The sequence below is a fragment of the Balaenoptera acutorostrata genome, chromosome X, assembly GCF_949987535.1.
Source record: "Balaenoptera acutorostrata chromosome X, mBalAcu1.1, whole genome shotgun sequence".
NCBI classification, from domain to species: domain Eukaryota; kingdom Metazoa; phylum Chordata; class Mammalia; order Artiodactyla; family Balaenopteridae; genus Balaenoptera; species Balaenoptera acutorostrata.
The window spans coordinates 33926019-33941907 of record NC_080085.1 but is presented as its reverse complement, the minus strand read 5'-3'; the positions used below and the strand labels follow the sequence as shown (position 1 = coordinate 33941907).

At 38.2% G+C, this 15889-nt stretch overlaps 1 protein-coding gene across 8 annotated transcripts in view; it reads left to right on the top strand.

Moving 5' to 3' along the window:
- Nucleotides 1–15889, top strand: part of RPGR (retinitis pigmentosa GTPase regulator) — an 89622-nt gene that overhangs the window by 60750 nt on the left and 12983 nt on the right. For 2 of the 8 annotated variants that reach the window (XM_057537771.1, XM_057537765.1), the window contains one exon: nt 2926–3567. The exons of 2 other annotated variants lie outside the window; for them this stretch is intronic. In XM_057537771.1, the coding sequence (XP_057393754.1) occupies nt 2926–3135 (210 nt within the window). In that variant the 3' untranslated portion in view covers nt 3136–3567. Of the gene's footprint in view, nt 1–2925; nt 3570–15889 lie in introns of those variants that run through there. 4 more of the 8 variants (XM_057537770.1, XM_057537772.1, XM_057537766.1 and 1 more) reach the window with 4 other exon arrangements.

Here is a 15889-nt window from a genome sequence, read left to right as displayed (position 1 = left end):
CTGTGCCACCAGGGAAGGCCCTGCCTTTTTAATTGGAGCATTTAGACCAGTTATATTTAATCTGATTATTGATGTAATTAGGTTTAAGTCTATTATCTTACCATTGGTAGTATTCTTCTTTGTTCCTAAAAAAATGCTACTTTATTTGATCGAATATTATCATAGCTATACTAGTTTTCCTATGGTTAGCGTTTTCCTAATATATCTTTTTTCATTCTTATACTTCTACTTGTACTTTAGATGTGTCTCTTGTAAATGGCCTCTAAGGTGGATTCTGACTTTAAACTTTTTAACATGTACCTAAAATCTAAAGCTAATCAATGTACCTTTTTCCCAAATATTACCAGGATCTTAGAAGAGTTTTCTCTGCTATCACTCGTTTTTTTCCCATTTTCATGTTATTGTATCGAGTATTCTATTAATTTTTTTAACCTCATCAATCAAATATTATTTGTTATACCACTTTCTTTATTCACCATTCGTTTTCACATCTCAGATGTCCCTTCTGGAATGTTTTTTATTCTTCCTGAAGAAATCCTTTGGAAGTTACTGTCATAAATTTCGTTCTGAAGTTAATTTTTGCAATTGCTACTCACTGGAAAATTAATGGTGGTATGGCTGGTTGACAGTTATTTTCTTTTAGTATCTGCTCCCATTGTGGCTATTAAGAAATTTGCTTTAGTATAGTTGCTGGTAACTTCACATATAATCTGTCATTTCTGTCTGGCTGCTTTTTACATTGTTTGTTTGTCTTTGGTGTGCTTCATTTCACTATGAGTTGCCTAGATGTGAGGTTTTTTTATTTTAACTTTCTTCTAATTCATTATGACTCTTGAATCTGAGAATTCATGTCATTCATCATTTTAAGAAAATTCTCATCCATTATATATTTGAATATTTCCTCTCTCCTCTTTGGGGCTCAAATATAATAAAACTTTTTATTCTGTTATCTGTGTCTTTTAATTTTTACTTTTATATTTTCTGTATCTCAGTGATATTTGGGGAAATTTCAGAGCTTGTCTGTTTCATAGTATCTTTTCATCTGAGACTAATCTGCTATTTAACCTCCTTATTGAGTTTTAATTTCAGTTATGTTTTTCACATTTTGAAGTGAAATTCTATTTTGATTCTTTTTCAAATCAATCTGATCTTTTACCTTGTTTTTTTTACCTAGTACCTTGTTTTGTGCTCCTCTTTTTTTATTATAGTCCTTTAAATAATTTAAGCAAACTTATTTTATATTCTGTATTTAGTTATTCCAATGTCAGACATCCTCCAGAGTCTAAATCTGTTTGTTGCTTTGGCTGGCTTGCTAATGGTGTCTTGTTTCCTTCTGTGTTTTGAAATTTGGATTGTAAATTCATGTTCAACCAGGACTTTTTGTGGAAATCCTTTAAAGCTTAGATTACTGTAAGTCCATCCATAGAGAATTTGTATAAAATTCTGTTAGCTCCCCTGGGTGTTACCATTTCGGGATGGCTTTCAGTCAATGTCTCAGGTAAGGGTTTTCCACCAGTACTGTACATGTGAACCCCAAACTCACGTTAGGAAAACATTATTAGGCTGAGAGAGACATGTTATTTTGTTCTCTTCCAGTGTTTGTAGGTGGACTTACATTAAAGGCCTAGTCCTCAGAGGGTCCCCACTTTACATAGGAGTCTCAGTTCCAATTCTCTATATTTTGTGAGATCAAATCTGTTAAAATCCAAGAGTTGAAGTTATGAGATCAATAAAAGCGATTTCAGTACTCAACTCACCCCTGAGGCTTCCTGCTCCCTCTTTTTTTGTCCCACAGGGATTTCCCTTCATTTTATGTGAGCTTACCTACACATTATAAAATTATATTTTGTATACTTCTTCAGCATTTCTTGGCATTTTGTAGTGGCAGAATTTTTCAAGATGTGTATTCCTACGCAATAGCAGGAACAGGAGTTCTCCCATTTTAGTTCATAGACTTTATCTAGACTGACTTTTTGGGTTACAACTTTTCATTCTAGTTCCTCCATTCTTTAAGGCTAAAGGCAAGCTGTTATTATTAGCACCATTTTAATTTCTGAAGGAGCCAGATCTTCAGCTGTTCTTTGGTTTTGGCATCTTGTCAAAACCATTATTTGGCTTGTCATTCTTTAGGAATCCTGTTTTCTCTCTGGCTAAATCCTCAAAGGGCTTAAATCATTTGGAACTTTTCAGTTATCATCTTCCTTGATGTCTCCTGCATGTGCCTTGTTGGCAACTCTCTTCTTGATATTTTCCTCCCCTGACTTCTGAGTTGCCTTTTTTTCCTGATTTTGTTCCTACAAAACTCAGCCCCCAGTGCTGGCTCCTCTTCCTCTGCCTACCTTTCACACTTGGCTTTTCCTCAGTCTCTTTTCTTCTGTTTTCTCTTCTGCCCACCTGGAATCCCTGGGTTATGGGGTCTACTTTCGTCTCTTCAGCTGTTATCTGCATTCTGCCTGTCCGCAGCCCTGGCCTCCCTTGAGCAGCAGGTCTGTATATCCAACTGCCTACTCAGACCCCTGGGGCTCCCACCCCCATCATTTGGCAGCACTAACACTTTGCCAGAAGTTCTGATCTACAGGAATGGGAAGGTATGTCCTCTAGAAGATGCTGGTTTTCATCTTTTTCTCTTATAACAAAACAAAGTGAAATACTAAATTTGTTCTTTGAAGAAAAATGTTAACATATTACCAAAGCACTGATAGTGTTGAAGGGTAAACCCTGAAAGGTCTTGTTTTAGGGAAGAATCATGATTGCAATTGGTAAAAGAAAAAAGGCTGGTGGATGCTAAGAATGTACCATTGTGGTGCCTCATAAAGGTGTGATGAAATAATGTTAAGACTTGTTGAAAATTATACCCCCTAAATACTGTTAAGTGACTGTTTCACTTACTGAAATGAATTCTCTGCATGTGTGTTTTCCTTCTAGATTTTCCTCTTTAAAAGGATGTCATTGACGAGCCAGAAAAGTAAAAAGCAGAATAATAATGAGCCACTCCCAGAGATAAAATCAGTAGGAGATAAAATAGCTTTTAAAAGTAATAAGAAAGATGCCAACAAGAACCACATGGGGCAAAATCATCAGGATACCTCACCCCCAAATATGGAGAGAAGGTCAAAATCTTGTATAATACTATGAATATATGTTAATGTTTTCATGGTCACCAAGCCCATTGTAATTTATACTTGAAAAACATTTGAGTTCTGACAGAAAGTTTCTAATAACAAACTTTTAAAGATATAACTTGAGAATATGTTTTATTTGGTTTGAATCGTACGACCAGTTTTGATATTTATTTAAATGCTGATATTTTTGACAAGCAATTTCAGAATATGTGTATCTCAGACTCTCCTTCAAGTGTTGTGGCCTTAACTGTTCAGTGTTGCAATATAAAATATACTTTTATATGGGAAACAAATTAAGATATTTCATAGTTTTTACTAAATTTTACTTCTTTATAATTTCATAAGGCAATACTTGCAATCTCATGACACTAACAGTTTTTAATGTATTTGCAATTTTCAAACACTGAGTCAAAATTGTTTTTTTTTAATGAACATATTTTAATAAACTATAGCTGGTCGGTTCCACTGTTTAAATGGGTGAATATCAATAAAATTTGGAGGTACTTGGAGTTATCAGTTGACAAAACAGGGGCAAAAGAAATCTCATTTTAAAATATTGAAAGATGCAAAATGCATTTACCTTTGAGTAAAGAAAGTATCAGGGCAACTGTATAAACAGGACATCTTTGTGGAGAAACTGTGTTGAAATTTCTTTGCTTCCTGCTCCTCTCTTTAGGGAGGTGATTTGACATGAAAACATTGCAGATTATCTGCACTGTTTGACCATGCCACAGATCACCAGTCTAGGAGAACCGGACACAGCCAGACTGGCTCACTGCAGCTGTCTCTAGCATTGACAGTGGTAACTAAGGTTGGCTGTGTCACACAGTTCTCTGCCACAAGGAATAGGAAGGGTAAAGCTGCTAAGTCTGCTCTAATAGAAACATTGCTTTCCTATGCTCACAGATGCTACTTATTTAATTGATCAAACTACCTTCATTTTTCCCATTCTAACTTCTGACTAAAACATTTGCTTATTCAATCACAGTGACCATTGCCCCATTTAAACAAAACAAAACAAAAATACTCCATCTTTGTGTTTCACGTACAAGGGCTGTAAGGATGTTAGTCTAGAATAGGTGTGATTTTGAAATCTTACAAAATAGTCTCCTATATTACATTTAGTGGAATTCTAATTTTATTGAAGGTAAATTTAATAAAAATTTTTGCTATTGCCACTATAGTACTAGTACAGTATTGTAAAAATACTTTGCCAAAATATAAACTATAGAAGCCAAGTGGAAGTGAAACTCACAGTAATACTAAGACATGCCAGTTGTGATAGGCAGGATTCTAAAATGGCCCCCAAGGTTCCCGCCTGCTGGTATACTTGCCTTGAATAATCCCTTCCCCTTGAGAGTAGGGGAGACCAGTGAATATGATGAGCTATTACTCCATTGCTTATGTTATATTATGTGGAAAAGATGAAATATTTTGCAGATATAATTAAGATTCCTAATGAGTTAACTTTAAGCAAAAGAGAGATAATCCCAGGTGGGCCTGACCTAATCAGGCGAGTCCTTTCAAAAAAGATCTAGATGTCAGAGTTGGAAGAATTCAGAGCAATTCAAAGCAGTAGAGATGCTCTCCTGTTGGCCTTGAAGAAGCAAACTGCCATATTATGGAGAGGGCCATGTGCCAGGGTGAGAAGCCTCTAGGGTCTGAAGGCTTCTACTCTACAACTGCAAGGCACTGAATTCTGCCAACAACCAGTGAGCTTGGAAGAGGAACCCAATCCTCAGATTAGACCATAGCCCTGGCTGACACCCTGATTGCAGCTTTGTGAGGCCCTGAGCAAAGGACCTAGCTAAGTAGTACCCAGGCTCCTGACCCATGAAAACTATGAGATAACTATATGTTGTTCTAATCCACTAACTTTATGGTAATTTGTTATGCAGCAGTAGAAACTAACATCAGTTTTATTCTGGGAAAGGGCCTCTCTCAAATCAGAAAGTTGGAAAGTCTTCATCTCAGGAATGAGGGGATATTTGATTAAATTTAACAAAAAATACATTTAAACCAGGGATCGCATAACTGAAGTATTTTCAGAGGCTAAACAGATAAGCGTAATGGAGCTGCTGCCAATCTGTTCTACCTGGTAATTGCTGTTTCTCAATACTGGGCCCAGTGTTGCCAGACCCTCAGCCATTTTAAGAGTCTCATGCTCTACCAACTGAGCTAGCCAGACGGCTTCCCCTCAGCCATTTTAAAAAGAAGGTGGAAATGCGGGTTTTTATATAGACAACTCATTCGTGTACATGTCCATATGTGCATGCATGTACATAAACAGGGAGAGCCAAACCATAGCTGCAGGCCCAATTTTGCCCACAAAGGGCAAATTGTGACCTCTGTTTGTTTGTTTTTTTTAAATATACACAGGCAAGCCTGCACTGTTAAGAGCTTTTTTTTTTTAATTTTTTATTTATTTATATTTTATTTTTGGCTGTGTTGGGTCTTCGTTTCTGTGAGAGGGCTTTCTCCAGTTGCGGCAAGCGGGGGCCACTCTTCATCGCGGTGCGAGGGCCTCTCGCTATCGCGGCCTCTCTTGTTGTGGAGCACAAGCTCCAGACGCGCAGGCTCAGTAGTTGTGGCTCACGGGCCCAATTGCTCCGCGGCATGTGGGCTCCTCCCAGACCAGGGCTCGAACCCGTGTCCCCTGCATTGGCAGGCAGATTCTCAATCGCTGCGCCACCAGGGAAGCCCCTGACCTCTGTTTTAAACAAAGTACATTATTTTGGCAAGAGAAATTTGTTTACAAGGAAAACATGTTGAAATAATTAATTAGGCCCTGGATTCATCTCAATTGTAATCTTCCCTAGTTTGGCCTCAGATTTTAAGCAGGAAATGAGAGTTAAAGGATTAATTAGAAAAGAGATGATTCTACTAAGGAGGTAATTTTTTTGTTGCATACAAATTCATACTAAGCCTTCTTGGGAGTGTGGGGAGTTGGAGGATGATGGAGTATAACTATATTGAATACAATAAAGTAAGATGTTTCTGCTGGAAGAAGCTACATTAAAGTTAAGAGACAACAGACAAACAGGCTTAATAGCAGTCCCTCCAACAATTGTGACGGATGACTACTTTGGCATAATGTTAATACACAGTCCTAATCACTGAAACGTCAGGAAATGTTATCCTAACCGTAAAATTATTTACGAAAACTACAGCAGGAAATTATATCCGACCAGGCCAAGCTGCATTCCCAAATAGTTCCATTTGCTTTCATTTTCATCTGGTATGTATAATATGTATATTATGATAAATGAGATATCTTAAAGGTAAGGTTAACAGTGGACTAGAGAGCTATAATCTAACTTTAAATGACATCAATATGTTTTTATTTTAAGAAAAATCTTATCTGATTTCGTGGTTAACATCTATCCCAAGATGAAACAAAAATTTTTTTTATATTCGAGAAAAGCTTTTGAAGTTTCTCAGAAGTAATCTTTACAAGTACTTTGTTTAGAATTTGTCTAAATAGTAGCACAGTACTTCTAAAAGTTACAGAATTTTCCCTATGAGTGTGTTTATTATAACAGAAGTTTTCTATTATAATGTCTCAGTCTATCAATTGCTAAAATCATTAAAGTTCTGTACATAGGAATATTTGATTTTATATTTTTAGGTAACTTATAATTTCCAACTTAGCATCAGATTTATATTAACTCCTTAATTGGTATAATTATGTAATTTACTGCATGTAGTAATTAAGAATTACAAAAATTATATAAAAGCATAAACTAATTTGGGAAAACTTTTTAATTAAATTGAAACTTTCATTTTTGAATTGAATACTGATTTACAATAGTGTGTTAGTTTCCGGTTTACAGCAAACTAATTCAGATATGTGTGTGTGTGTGTGTGTGTGTGTGTGTGTGTGTGTGTGTATTTTAGATTATTTTCCATTATAGGTTATTACAAGATATTGAATATAGTTCTCTGTGCTTATAGTAAATCCTTGTTGCTTATCTATTTTATGTATAGTAGTTTGTATCTCTTAATCCCATACTCCTAACTTATCCCTCCCCTTCTCCCTTTCCCCTTGGGTAACCGTAAATTTGTTTTCTAGGTCTTTGAGTCTGTTTCTCTTTTGTATATAGGTTCATTTGTATTATTTTTTTGATTCCACATGTAAGTGTTATCATATAGTATTTGTCTTTCTCTGTCTGACTTACTTCACTTAGTATGATATTCTTTAGGTTACTCCATGTTGCTGCAATGCCATTTTTTCATTCTTTTTTATGGCTGAGTAATATTTTGTGTGTGTGTGTGTATATAAGAAGATATATATATCTTCCTAAACCAGTCATCTGTTCATGGACACTTGGCTTGTTTCCATGTCTTGGCTATTGTAAATAGTGGTGCTATGAACATTGGGATGCATGTATCTTTTCAAATTAGAGTTTTCATCTTTTCTGGATATGTGTCCAGGAATGGGATTGCTGGATCATATGGTAGTTCTATTTTAACTTTTTAAGGAACCTCCATACTCTTCTCCATAGTGGCTGCACCAATTTATATTCCCACAAACAGTTCAAGAGGGTTCCCTTTTCTCCACACCCTCTCAGCATTTATTATTTGTAGACTTTTTGTGTGTGTGATATACTTTTTTTTAACATCTTTATTGGAATATAATTGCTGTACAATGGTGTGTTAGTTTCTGCTTTATAACAAAGTGAATCAGTTATACATATACATATGTTCCCATATCTCTTCCCTCTTGCATCTCCCTCCCTCCCACCCTCCCTATCCCACCCCTCTAGGGGGTCACAAAGCACCGAGCTGATCTCCCTGTGCTATGCGGTTGCTTCCCACTAGCTATCTATTTTACGTTTGGTAGTGTATATATGTCCATGCCACTCTCTAACTTTGTCCCAGCTTACCCTTCCCCCTCCCCATATCCTCAAGTCCATTCTCTAGTAGGTCTGTGTCTTTATTCCTGTCTTGCCACTAGGTTCTTCATGACCTTTTTTTTTTTTCCTTAGAGTCCATATATATGTGTTAGCATACTGTATTTGTTTTTCTCTTTCTGACTTACTTCACTCTGTATGACAGACTCTAACTCCATCCACCTCACTAAAAATAACTCAATTTCATTTCTTTTTATGGCTGAGTAATATTCCATTGTATATATGTTCCACATCTTCTTTATCCATTCATCCGATGATGGACACTTAGGTTGCTTCCATGTCCTGGCTATTGTAAATAGAGCTGCAATGAACATTGTGGTACATGACTCTTTTTGAATTATGGTTTTCTCAGGGTATATGCCCATTAGTGGGATTGCTGGGTCATATGGTAGTTCTATTTTTAGTTTTTTTTAAGGAACCTCCATACTGTTCTCCATAGTGGCTGTATCAATTGACATTCCCACCAACAGTGCAAGACTGTTCCCTTTTCTCCACAACCTCTCCAACATTTCTTGTTTCTAGATTTTTTGATGATGGCCATTCTGACTGGTGTGAGGTGATACCTCATTGTAGTTTTCATTTGCATTTCTCTAATGATTAATGATGTTGAGCATTCTTTCATGTGTTTGTTGGCAATCTGTATATCTTCTTTAGAGAAATGTCTATTTAGGTCTTCTGCCCATTTTTGGATTGGGTTGTTTGTTTTTTTGTTATTGAGCTGCATGAGCTGCTTGTAAATTTTGGAGATTAAACCTTTGTCAGTTGCTTCATTTGCAAATATTTTCTCCCATTCTGAGGGTTGTCTTTTGGTCTTGTTTATGGTTTCCTTAGCTGTGCAAAAGCTTTTAAGTTTCATTAGGTCCCATTTGTTTATTTTTGTTTTTATTTCCATTTCTCTAGGAGCTGGGTCAAAAAGGATCTTGCTGTGATTTATGTCATAGAGTGTTCTGCCTATGTTTTCCTCTCAGAGTTTGATAGTGTCTGGCCTTACACTTAGGTCTTTAATCCATTTTGAGTTTATTTTTGTGTATGGTGTTAGGGAGTGTTCTAATTTCATACTTTTACATGTAGCTGTCCAGTTTTCCCAGCACCACTTATTGAAGAGGCTGTCTTTTCTCCACTGTATATTCTTGCCTCCTTTATCAAAGATAAGGTGACCATATGTGCGTGGGTTTATCTCTGGGCTTTCTATCCTGTTCCATTGATCTATATTTCTGTTTTTGTGCCAGTACCATACTGTCTTGATTACTGTAGCTTTGTAGTATAGTCTGAAGTCAGGGAGCCTGATTCCTCCAGCTCCGTTTTTCTTTCTCAAGATTGCTTTTGCTTTTCGGGGTGTTTTGTGTTTCCATACAAATTGTGAAATTTTTTGTTCTAGTTCTGTGAAAAATGCCAGTGGTAGTTTGATAGGGATTGCATTGAATCTGTAGATTGCTTTGGGTAGTAGAGTCATTTTCACAATGTTGATTCTTCCAATCCAAGAACATGGTATATCTCTCCATCTATTTGTATCATCTTTAATTTCTTTCATCAGTGTCTTATAATTTTCTGCATACAGGTCTTTTGTCTCCTTAGGTAGGTTTATTCCTAGATATTTTTGTTGCAATGGTAAATGGAAGTGTTTTCTTAATTTCACTTTCAGATTTTTCATCATTGGTGTATAGGAATGCAAGAGATTTCTGTGCATTAACTTTGTATCCTGCTACTTTACCAAATTCATTGATTAGTTCTAATAGTTTTCTGGTGGCATCTTTAGGATTCTCTATGTATAGTATCATGTCATCTGGAAACAGTGACAGCTTTACTTCTTCTTTTCCGATTTGGATTCCTTTTATTTGTTTTTCTTCTCTGACTGCTGTGGCTAAAACTTCCAAAACTATGTTGAATAATAGTGGTGAGAGTGGGCAACCTTGTCTTGTTCCTGATCTTAGTGGAAATGGTTTCAGTTTTTCACCATTGAGGACCATGTTGGCTGTGGGTTTGTCATATATGGCCTTTATTATGTTGAGGAAAGTTCCCTCTATGCCTACTTTCTGCAGGGCTTTTATCATAAATGAGTGTTGAATTTTGTCAAAAGCTTTCTCTGCATCTACTGAGATGATCATATGGGTTTTCTCCTTCAATTTGTTAATATGGTGTATCACATTGATTGATTTGCATATATTGAAGAATCCTTGCATTCCTGGAAGAAACCCCACTTGATCATGGTGTATGATCCTTTTAATGTGCTGTTGGATTCTGTTTGCTAGTATTTTGTTGAGGATTTTTGCATCTATGTTCATCAGTGATATTGGCCTGTAGTTTTCTTTCTTTGTGACATCTTTGTCTGGTTTTGGTATCAGAGTGATGGTGGCCTCGTAGAATGAGTTGGGGAGTGTTCCTCCCTCTTCAATATTTTGGAAGAGTTTGAGAAGGATAGGTGTTAGCTCTTCTCTAAATGTTTGGTAGAATTCGCCTGTGAAGCCATCTGGTCCTGGGCTTTTGTTTGTTGGAAGATTTTTAATCCCTTTTCAATTTCAGTGCTTGTGATTGGTCTGTTCATATATTCTATTTCTTCCTGGTTCAGTCTCGGCAGGTTGTGCATTTCTAAGAATTTGTCCATTTCTTCCAAGTTGTCCATTTCATTGACATAGAGTTGCTTGTAGTAATCTCACATGATCGTTTGTATTTCTGCAGTGTCAGTTGTTACTTCTCCTTTTTCATTTCTAATTCTATTGATTTGAGTCTTCTCCCCTTTTTTCTTGATGAGTCTGGCTAATGGTTTATCAATTTTGTTTATCTTCTCAAAGAACCAGCTTTTAGTTTTATTGATCTTTGCTATTGTTTCCTTCATTTCTTTTTCATTTATTTCTGATCTGATCTTTATGATTTCTTTCCTTCTGCTAACTTTGGGGGTTTTTTGTTCTTCTTTCTCTAATTGCTTTAGGTGCAAGGTTAGGTTGTTTATTCGAGATGTTTCCTGTTTCTTACGGTAGGATTGTATTGCTATAAACTTCCCTCTTAGAACTGCTTTTGCTGCATCCCATAGGTTTTGGGTCGTCGTGTCTCCATTGTCATTTGTTTCTAGGTATTTTTTGATTTCCCCTTTGGTTTCTTCATTGATCACTTCGTTATTAAGTAATGTATTGTTTAGCCTCCACGTGTTTGTATTTTTGACAGATCTTTTCCTGTAATTGATATCTAGTCTCATAGTGTTGTGGTCGGAAAAGATACTTGATATGATTTCAGTTTTCTTAAATTTACCAAGGCTTGATTTGTGACCCAAGATATGATCTATCCTGGAGAATGTTCCATGAGCACTTGAGAAAAATGTGTATTCTGTTGTTTTTGGGTGGAATGTCCTATAAATATCAATTAAGTCCATCTTGTTTAATGTATCATTTAAAGCTTTTGTTTCCTTATTTATTTTCATTTTGGATGATCTGTCCATTGGTGAATGTGGGGTGTTAAAGTCCCCTACTATGATTGTGTTACTGTCAATTTCCCCTTTTATGGCTGTTAGTATTTGCCTTATGTATTGAGGTGCTCCTATGTTGGGTGCATAAATGTTTACAATTGTTATATCTTCTTCTTGGATCGATCCCTTGATCATTATGTAGTGTCCTTCCTTGTCTCTTGTAATAGTCTTTATTTTAAAGTCTATTTTGTCTGATATGAGAATTGCTACTCCAGCTTTTTTTTAATTTCCATTTGCATGGAATATCTTTTTCCATCCCCTCACTTTCAGTCTGTATGTGTCCCTAGGTCTGAAGTGGGTCTCTTGTAGACAGCATATATACGGGTCTTGTTTTTGTATCCATTCAGCCAGTCTGTGTCTTTTGGTGGGAGCATTTAATCCATTTACATTTAAGGTAATTATCAATATGTATGTTCCTATTCCCGTTTTCTTAAATGTTTTGGGTTTGTTATTGTAGGTGTTTTCCTTCTCTTGTGTTTCTTGCCTAGAGAAGTTCCTTTAGCATTTGTTGTAAAGCTGGTTTGTGGTGCTGAACTCTCTCAGGTTTTGCTTGTCTGTAAACGTTTTAATTTCTCCATCAAATCTGGATGAGATCCTTGCTGGGTAGAGTAATCTTGGTTGTAGGTTTCTCTCCTTCATCACTTTAAATATGTCCTGCCAATCAATCCCTTTTGGCTTGCAGAGTTTCTGCTGATAGATCAGCTGTTAACCTTATGGGGATTCCCTTGTGTGTTATTTGTTGTTTTTCCCTTGCTGCTTTTAATATGTTTTCTTTATGTTTAATTTTTGATAGTTTGATTAATATGTGTCTTGGCGTGTTTCTCCTTGGATTTATCCTGTATGGGACTCTCTGTGCTTCCAGAACTTGATTAACTATTTCCTTTCCCATATTAGGGAAGTTTTCAACTATAATCTCTTCAAATATTTTCTCAGTCCCTTTATTTTTCTCTTCTTCTTCTGGGACCCCTATAATTCGAATGTTGGTGCGTTTAATGTTGTCCCAGAGGTCTCTGAGACTGTCCTCAGTTCTTTTCATTCTTTTTTCTTTATTGTGCTCTGCAGTAGTTATTTCCACTATTTTATCTTCCAGGTCACTTATCCGTTCTTCTGCCATTGATCCCTTCTAGAGTATTTTTAATTTCATTTATTGTGTTGTTCGTCGTTGCTTGGTTCCTCTTTAGTTCTTCTAGGTCCTTGTTAAATGTTTCTTGCATTTTGTCTATTTTATTTCCAAGATTTTGGATCATCTTTACTATCATTATTCTGAATTCTTTTTCAGGTAGACTGCCTATTTCCTCTTCATTTGTTAGGTCTGGTGTGTTTTTACCTTGGTCCTTCATCTGCTGTGTGTTTTTCTGTCTTCTCATTTTGCTTATCTTACTGTGTTTGGGGTCTCCTTTTCGCAGGCTGCATGTTCGTAGTTCCCGTTGTTTTTGGTGTCTGTCCCCAGTGGCTAAGGTTGGTTCAGTGGGTTGTGTAGGCTTCCTGGTGGAGGGGACTAGTGCCTGTGTTCTGGTGGATGAGGCTGTATCTTGTCTTTCTGGTGGGCAGGTCCATGTCTGGTGGTGTGTTTTGGGGTGTCTGTGGCCTTATTATGATTTTAGGCAGCCTCTCTGCTGATGGATGGGGCTGTGTTCCTGTCTTGCTAGTGGTTTGGCATAGGGTGTCCAGCACTGTAGCTTGCTGGTCGTTGAGTGAAGCTGGGTCTTGGTGTCGAGATGGAGCTCTCCGGGAGATTTTCACCGTTTGGTATTACATGGAGCTGGGAGGTCTCTTGTGGACCAGTGTCCTGAAGTTGGTTCTCCCACCTCAGAGGCACAGCCCTGATGCTTGGCAGGAGCAGCAAGAGCCTTTCATCCACATGGTTCAGAATAAAAGGGGGAAAAAATAGAAGGAAAGAATGAAAGAAAGGAAGGAAGGAAGAAAGGAAGAGGATAAAATAAAATAAAGTCAGATAAAATAAAGTTATTAAAATAAAAAATAATTATTAAGAAAAAAAATTTTTTTAAGTAAAAAAAAACGTACAGACAGAACCCTAGGACAAATGGTGAAAGCAAAGCTATACAGACAAAATCTCACACAGAAGCATACACATACACACTCACAAAAAGAGGAAAAGGGGAAAAAATAATATATCTTGCTCCCAAAGTCCACCTCCTCAATTTGGGATGATTTGTGGTCTATTCAGGTATTCCACAGATGCAGGGTACATCAAGTTGATTGTGGAGCTTTAATCCACTGCTTCTGAGGCTGCTGGGAGAAATTTCCCTTTCTCTTCTTTGTTCGAACAGCTCCCGAGGTTCAGCTTTGGATTTGCACCCGCCTCTGCGTGTAGGTTGCCTGAGGGCGTCTGTTCTTCGCTCACACAGGACGGGGTTAAAGGAGCAGCTGATTCGGGGGCTCTGGCTCACTCAGGCCGGGGGGAGGGAGGGGTACGGATGCGGGGCGAGCCTGCAGCAGCAGAGGCCAGCGTGACGTTGCACCAGCCTGAGGCGCGCGCCTTGTGTTCTCCCGGGGAAGTTGTCCCTGGATCACGGGACCCTGGCAGTGGTGGGCTGCACAGGCTCCCAGGAGGGGTGGTGTGGATAGTGAGCTGTGCTTGCACACAGGCTTTTTGGTGGCGGCAGCAGCAGCCTTAGCGTCTCATGCCCGTCTCTGGGGTCCGCGCTGATAGCCGCGGCTCGTGCCCGTGTCTGGAGCTGCTTTAAGCAGCGCTCTGAATCCCCTCTCCTCGCGCACCAGGAAACAAAGAGGGAAGAAAAAGTCTCTTGCCTGTTCGGCAGCTCCAGACCTTTTCCCGGACTCCCTCCCAGCTAGCTGTGGTGCACTAACCCCTTCAGGCTGTGTTCACACCGCCAACTCCAGTCCTCTCCCTGGGATCCGACTGAAGCCCGAGCCTCAGCTCCCAGCCCCCGCCCGCCCCGGCAGGTGAGCAGACAAGCCTCTCAGGCTGGTGAGTGCTGCTCGGTGCCGAGCCTCTGTGCGGGAATCTCTCCGCTTTGCCCTCCGCACCCCTGTGGCTGCGCTCTCCTCCGTGGCTCCGAAGCTTCCCCGCTCTGCCACCCGCAGTCTCCGCCCACGAAGGGGCTTCCTAGTGTGTGGAAACGTGTCTTCCTTCACAGCTCCCTCCCACTGGTGCAGGTCCCGTCCCTATTCTTTTGTCTCTGTCTTTTCTTTTTTCTTTTGCCCTACCCAGGTACATGGGGAGTTTCTTGCTTTTGGGAGGTCTGAGGTCTTCTGCCAGCGTTCAGTGGGTGTTCTATAGGAGCAGTTCCACGTGTAGATGTATTTCTGATGTATCTGTGGGGAGGAAGGTGATCTCTGCATCTTACTCTTCCGCCATCTTCTCCTGACTCCGATATACTTTTTTTTAATCGAAGTGTAGTTGATTTACAATGTTGTGTTAATTTCTTCTGTACAGCAGAGTGATTCAGTTATATATATGTTCTTTTTATGTTCTTTTTTTATGTTCTTTTTTATGTTCTTTTCCATTATGGTTTATCTCAGGATATTGAATATAATTCCCTGTGCTATACAGTAGGACCTTGTTGTTATTTGTAGACTTTCTGATGATAGCCACTCTGACTGGTGTGAGGTGGTACCTCATTGTGGTTTTGATTTGCATTTCTCTAATAATTAGTGATGTTGAGCAGCTTTTCATGTGCCTGTTGGCCATATGTATGTCTTCTTTGGAGAAATGTCTATTTAGGTCTCCTGCCCATTTCTTTATTGGGTTTGGGGTTTTTTGATACTGAATTGTATGAGCTGTTTGGATATTTTGGATATTAACCTCTTGTCGGTTGCATCGTTTGCAAATATTTTCTTCCATTCCATAGGTTGTCTGTTCGTTTTGTTGATGGTTTCCTTTGCTGTGCAAAAGCTTTTAAGTTTTATTAGGTCCCATTTGCTTATTTTTGCTTTTATTTCTTTTGCCTTGGGAGACTGATCTAAGAAAATATTGCTATGATTTATGTCCTAGAATGTTGTCTTCTAGGAGTTTTATGGTGTCATGTCTTATATTTAGATCTTTAAACCATTTTGAGTTAATGTTTTAATATGATGTGATGGAGTGTTCTAATTTCATTGATTTACATGTAGCTGTCCAGCTTTCCCAATACCACTTGTTGAATGGACTGTCTTTTCTCCATTCTTTATTCTTGCCTCCTTTGTCATACATTAATTGGCCATAGGTGTGTGGGTTTATTTCTGGGCTATCCATTCTGTTCCATTGATCTCTGTCTGTTTTTGTGCCAATACCACGTTGTTTTGATTGCTGTTGCTTTGTAGTATTGTCTGAAGTCTGGAAGGGTTATGCCTCCAGTTTTGTTCTTTTTCCTCAGTATTGCTTTGGCAATTCTGGGTCTTTTGTGGTTCCATATAAATTTTAGGATTATTTG